Genomic DNA, 6,982 nt, shown 5'->3' on the forward strand with positions numbered 1-6,982 from the left:
GTCTCAGACCCCTTCACCCACAACAGACATGATAGGGCCAAGGGGGGAAGGCAGGAGCGGCTGCAGGGGCTGACTCTGCTAATGTCGGTCTCAGAGCCCTTCACCCACAACAGACATGATAGGGCCAAGGGGGAAAGGCAGGCAGAAAGGAGAGCATTAACCCAAATGCAGTGTGATGAGCTAATGCAATAAACTGTGAATAAGCCTAACAGGGAGAGGGAAAGGACCAAAAAATACCAAGAATCAAAAAAGAAGAATTAAAGCTGGAAAACATTTTTTTTTTCCTGATGACTACTCTGCTTATTAAAGGAATACTTTTTCTTATATGTGTAAAGGGAACAAAGGCATTCTTAGAGAAGTCCAAAAGATAGTTTGAGAAAAGCACATGTTTCCCTTGTTAATAGCATGGGGAACTCTGCTCTTATGCTTCAGCTAACAGGCTTGGGAACAGCACAAAAATCGTGCCCATGTCCTACAGCTGTAAAGCCAGGGCCTCCCTCCAAGTTAGGTCACTTTCCATCTGGAGGGTCCCTAGCTGACCCTTGATTCATGTAAGTGTATACACCAGATAGCTAAGATGATTGAAACACAATTTGTTTTTAAATCACGCAGAAATTGCTATGTGAATATACTTGGAAAAGTATGAATACACAGATTTTTTAAAGGAATGTTAACTTCAAATAATATAATCAAAAGTCACTCAAAATAGGGCCAGCAAGATAGTTCAGCAGACTAAGCGCCTGCATAGGCAAGCACTGGGACTGGGGTTCAATCCCGGTACCATATGCTGCACTGGCCTCGTCCAGGCGTGGTGGCGCACACCTCTAATCCCAGCACTTGGGAGGCTGAAAACAGGAGGATCACTACAAGTTTGAGCTGTGCAGTGAGACCTTGTACCAAATACATAAATTAAAAAAAATTTTTTTGAAAAAGTTACTCAATACAAACAGAAATCTAAGATATCAGCTGTTAAAAAAAACAAAATTGCTCTTTAAAAATTCTACGTTTCCTCCTAAATAAAACACAGGCAAAAAACTAGCAAGTTGTATCCCTACGTGAAAGAGCACATACAACTCTGGAAAGTAATTGCTGCCCTGAGTAAGTGCCTCTTTTCTGCTACTATAAACCCTCCTTTAAATGTCAGTAAAAATGCTCTGCACTGTTCTACGGAGGAAGCCCCCTGCTGCCAAAGTCTGTGGCCCGGGCCCTGGGGCGGAGCCCGGAGAAGCCACCACTGCTCTGCTCCGCTCTGGGCTGCTGCACAGAGCAGCACGGTCACCATGGTCACCACTGCCCATCTCCAGGGGCACAGGCAGCAGCTGTGCAGAGCACAGCGCCCCTCAGCTCCTGCACTCACAGCATCCCGCAGGCTGCATGAGGACAGCCAGGCTGGAGGCACCTAAGTCTTCTCTAGATTACCGTTTTCTCTAGTGTCACCTCAGGGGTCTCGCAGATATAGTCATCTCAGTCTGAACCAAACCAGCTATGCAGAAACGACCTGGGGCCTCCACTCTCTCAGACCAAGATGACACCAGCGTCCTTCATGACTGCGCCCCAGCTCTCTTTCCTCAGAGCTGTCCTCATCCCCAAGCAGGCATGGAGAAAGACACTGCAGGAAATGACACTGGCTATTGGGAAATGTGCGGTGCAAATGCCCAACGCTACTGTGCCGAATGCCCCAAAGCCCTGACTGATCAGTTTTCACAGTTCACACGTGGCTTCACCACTATCACATCAGCCCTAATCATAATGCAGTGTCCTTTAAAAACAGGACTTTGGGCCACGGGTAGGTTCCCTGGCAACCACTCACTCACACAGAAATGAGCCATGTCGCCAGGTGCAGGATGCGGCTAGCTAACTGCTCCAGACAGATGAATTCCCACACTGCACCGAAGAGGCAGGGAGCAGGGCAGCCTGCCTCACATCAGCTATTTCAGAAAGCAAAACAAGGAAAGGTGCTCAACTCCACGAGGTCAAATAAATCACAGCAACAGAGTCTGAGCAAAGCCTTCACTAACTTTCATTTCTCTTCAGACATAATGACAGCTGAATTGGATGTCAACCTGCCTGAAGACAGGCGTCCCTAGCAGATGGGTGGAATCTTACTCTAGGATATGCTCCTGAGAGCTTTCCCAGAGGACAGGGAAGAGACAGGGTGCCCCTCACTGTGGACAGGCACACGCCACCTGGCTCAGGGCCTGGCTGGAGTAAGGACAAAGGGCAGCTACTGCCTCTCTCCCAGGGGCTGGAATACGCTCTCCTCGTGCACACAGAAATCACGTCTAGGCTTCCTGCCTCAGCCTCGGGGCCTATGCCAGCAGACCCACAGGGCCCTGGAGTGCACTGAGCAGCACTACTCGCAAGCTAGAATCCCCAGATTGCAGACAGCCTGCTGTGGGGCTGCCCAGCCTCCATCGCCACACAGGCAATTCCCTGGATAAACCCTCTGCTGTCTAATACATCGACACAAACACTGCAGTCCTCAGCTGTCTCTCTAGAGCCCCGACAGACTCACAACAATGCCAAGTGCTGCAGATCCTCCTCTGGGCCTGCCTGAGGGCCTCTACCATGCCCCACCCATCCTGCTGGCTAGCGGGGAGAACAACCAGTCTGGAGGGCACCAGACACACAGGCTCAGCGCTGCCTTTCTTCCGCACACACCCAGCAGAGTGCGGCTGCCTGGGGAAGGAAGCACAGGTCCTGCTCTGTTCCCACCACCAGTCTGACCACAGTGAGCTCCACCTCTGCAGGAAGCCCACTGTGGTCCAGCAGACTGACTGCACCACACCTGCCCAGTCCTAGAGATCAGTATTTGGAAGCCGGTGGGAATCGGCATTTGCACTTCCCTGACTTCTCCACCTCTGTTAACTGATGCAGGACACATGGGCAAGTGAGTGAACAGGACAGAATGTATCAGTGCCTTCACTCTGGGTCAGAATCTAAAAATACCACCAGCATTACTGACAGCTGAGTGGCAGCCCATGCACCACCTGCCCTACCAGTCTAGCCTGCGGACCACCTCAGGACAAGTGTCTCCCTTCCTACACAGCTGACATCCATGTATCACTGCAACCTGGTGCACGATGATCCTGAGGTCTTCCCTCCGAGCCGGCTCCCGACAGACCTTCCTGACCAGCAGACTACACAGCCATGCCCTGTTTACTGATATTCTACACCACAAATGTACTCCCAAAGACCCACCTGCACCCTCCAAACTCCGCACAATACTTGGTCTAATACCTGGATGCATAAGTGGAAAATGCAAGCATGAATGAAAAGGACTCTGGTTTCCTTTCCATTTTAGTATGTGCCAATTCAACACATTGTGGAAACACTACAACATGGCAAGGTTCCTAACCCAAAGTGTACAAACATGACAGTAACTATAGTAAATGTCGCCAGATTGTCTCAAAGGTGGTATCACACAATGTCTAAAGAGCCTCTTGATTATAGTTGTCCTGGAACCTGTATGTATGTGTATATATGTATATATATATGTGTGTGTGTATATATATATATATATATATAGAGAGAGAGAGAGAGAGAGAAAGAGAGAGACAGCGAGAGAGATTTGCTTCCTAGGAAATGCTTTTGACATAGAATTTTACTACACTGTGATAATTTTAAAATTACTCCAGCAAATGCAGCAAGCACGTAACTATAACAATGTACTTACGCATTTCGATGTCCCTGGCTCACTGAGGAAACAGAATGAGAGCCCGGCACTGGTGAAGGAATTCTTTCTGATGGCAAACGTGTCTAGAACACAACGGATAAAACTACATTATTTTTCTTACTGATAGCACTAATCTTCAGGCCATTTTCGCTGCATTTAGATTTTTTTAATGAAGTCACTAAAATCAAAATTGTTACTTCAGAACAAAGTCCTTAGCTTAGTGTCCTACCTTGAGATTTTACAGAAGAGCCACATAAAATGGGCTAGAGGACTTGGTGCGCCACCGCGAGGTGTCCCACTACACTGCTACACTACGACCTCTACTACTGGGAACACAGCCAGCTGACTTGGAAACCTGCGCAGACGGGTCTTCCACAGAAAATCTGCCTAAGGCCACTGCTGCCACAGCCTTTGTGCGCCCAGGGCAGGCTCAGGGCCCAGGCACTGCGAGCAGAGGTGCTGAGGCCATCCGTGCTGGCTAACAGCAACGTTGTTCTTTCCCCACTAAAACAGCATCCACAGTGAGCGCTGCAGCCGCACCTGTATCTGAAATGAGGGCTTACGGGAGGGGCAAGAAGTTCAGCACTCACCTTCCTCCACGCCTGCGCTATAGACTCCTGTAAATTGTGAGGAAGCAGTGCCTGCAGCCCTTCACAGGTGCCGTACATCTGACAGCACACAGACACAAACGCACCCTGCACCGCGGGCCGCAGCGCTGATCCGGGAAACACAGAAATCTCCCCATCCAGAAGTCTCTTTGTGAACTGGGCAATGATGTGAGCACCTGGCGGGCTGAAAGATGACACCACAGTCACGGAATCTCAACTGGATGACTGGACGAAGCAACCCCCAAGTCCAGCCTTGCCGTAAGCTTCTGTCTGCTGGATTCTGAAGCAGACCAGGCACGGCCCCGCACCCAAGGCGGTGTCCGAGTCCAGCAGGGAGCAGGAAACAGCGGAGAGCAGACAAGGAGAAGAGACAGCACCACACGTACACGTGGCCAGGAACATGTATCATCCTGGATCATACAGTGGACAGAATCCCGAATTCTTCGATTTTCACAGTGTAGACACACCTCCTGCCACATGTAATACCTGGCCCCCCAAATCTCAAAGTCTAAGGTGCCTTTGCTAGAAGCAACAGATACGCAGTAAACTAAAGGACTTCCACATGCTACAGACCATCCTAAGTATCTTACGTATATTTATTTAATGTTCACACTGTATCCTAGGAGGGAAGTTTATTACCCATGGTTTTACAGCTAAAGAAGCCAAAAGTTTCTTACACATACACAAGTAATCATGGAACACCACAGAGCTCATAGGAGGCAGAATGAAGCAGGATGACCTATGTTAGGCTCCAGAATACACACTTCTAATGACTTGTCTAGTTTTATTCTTTTTAAATAAATATTAGGTAGTAGGTTGAAGAGAGTATCAACTATTCATGCACCTTCTGTCACTTTCAAGAGTTAAGGAATTATTGTACTCGAATACTAAGAAAGAAAAAAGTCAAAATTATGAACAAAACATCCAAAACTCTAGGGAATGGTTTAAAGACCAAACTTAACAAAAGGTTTGAGCAGAAGGGTCACAAAATTCAAACTAATGCCACAGAAAATGTATTTAATGAAATAGTAACAGTGGGAAAAATATGGACATCCATGTATAGGATGCATTTAAAACCCCAAACAGGAATGACCAGGAAGAGCCTCCCCAGGACACGTTATAGTCAAAATAGCAAAAGCATATATAGGACAAACAAAAAATTGAAAGCCAGATATGAACATTCCAAGTTACTTACAGAGAAAAGCCAATCAGAATACCTGAGACTTTCCTGCAGACACTCTGAAGGCCAGGAAGGCTAGAAGGATGTATTTCAATCCCTGATAGAAAATAACTGACAACTTTAATGATTACATTCAACAAAGCTATTCTTCAAATATGAAAAAGAAATACTTTTCAAGATAAGCACAAACTAAAGAAACTCATAAGCACTAAGCCAGATTTACATAAATACTTAAAAGAATCCTGTGAACAGAATAGTAAGAGTAGACAAAAATTTGAAAAGGACCAATCAGAAAAACAGTAAAATGACAGGAAGTTGTACATACTTATCTATAGTAATTCTGAAAGTAAATGGCCTTACATAAATACTTAAAAGAATCCTGTGAACAGAATAGTAAGAGTACACAAAAATTTGAAAAGGACCAATCAGAAAAACAATAAAATGACAGGAAGTGGTACATACTTATCTATAGTAATTCTGAAAGTAAATGGCCTTAATTCTCAAATCAAAAGACAAAGGCTAGGAGAGTACTGAAAAGAAAATCCATCTCCTTGCTGCCTATAAGAAACACAGCTCACCAGCAAAGATATATACATACTGAAACATGAAAGGAAATAGTATTTTTGATACTGGATTCCAAAGACAGTCGGGAATAGCTAGACTTTACATCAAACAAAGCAAATTTCGAAACAAAATTAGGAGAAACAAAGAAGACTACTAAATATTAATAAAGGGATCAGTCATTTAAGAAAATAAAACAACTATAAATGCTACATATGCACCAAATACTGATGGACACAATTAAACACAATACACAAAATGAAAGTATACATATGGACCATATGACAACAGTAGAAACTTCAATCCCTAATCTAATCAACAGATGTCATCCAAACAAACAAAAGGAAACATCAGAATTAAGCTACTGGAGACCAGGGAGGCCGCGGGATCCTGAACAGACCCAGAACGCAGGCCCAGGGAGTGAGTAAGATGACTGAGGCCGCGGGATCCTGAACAGACCCAGAGCGCAGGCCCGGGGAGGGAGTGAGACGACCCAGGCCGCGGGATCCTGAACAGACCCAGAGCGCAGGCCTGGGGAGTGAATGAGATGACCCGGGGCCGCGGGATCCTGAACAGACCCAGAGCACAGGCCCGGGGAGTGATTGAGACGACCGAGGGCCTCAGGATCCTGAACAGACCCAGAGCGCAGGCCCAGAGAGTGAGTGAGTGAGACCCAGGGCCGCGGGATACTGAATAGACCCAGAGCGCAGGCCGGCGAGTGAGTGAGACGACCCAGGGCCCAGGGATTCTCATTTGACCCAGGCTGCAGGCCCAGCACAGAACCCTTAAGCAGAACTCCCTGCAAAGAGGCTAGAGGCAAGACCCACCCAGCTGATTCAGGAGCAGAACACCTTGCCAGAGAGACACGAAGGGTTCCACTCTAACATCTGCAGCAGAAAGAAGTGGAGCACAGCAGCCAGATCCAAACAACACCCACCCGGAGGAATCCGAACTTCA

The 6,982-nt window shown here is 47.0% G+C and overlaps 1 protein-coding gene across 1 annotated transcript in view; it reads right to left on the reverse strand.

Moving 5' to 3' along the window:
* Positions 1–6,982, reverse strand: part of Tbc1d32 (TBC1 domain family member 32) — a 129,941-nt gene that overhangs the window by 60,800 nt on the left and 62,159 nt on the right. The window contains exons 16-17 of the mRNA XM_023714211.1: positions 4,267–4,468; positions 3,677–3,759 (exon numbers count right to left, since the gene is read on the reverse strand). Coding sequence (XP_023569979.1) covers positions 3,677–3,759; positions 4,267–4,468 — 285 coding nt within the window. The remainder of the gene's footprint in view (positions 1–3,676; positions 3,760–4,266; positions 4,469–6,982) is intronic.

This window comes from Octodon degus, unplaced genomic scaffold (genome assembly GCF_000260255.1).
Source record: "Octodon degus isolate 3935 unplaced genomic scaffold, OctDeg1.0 scaffold00034, whole genome shotgun sequence".
NCBI lineage: Eukaryota > Metazoa > Chordata > Mammalia > Rodentia > Octodontidae > Octodon > Octodon degus.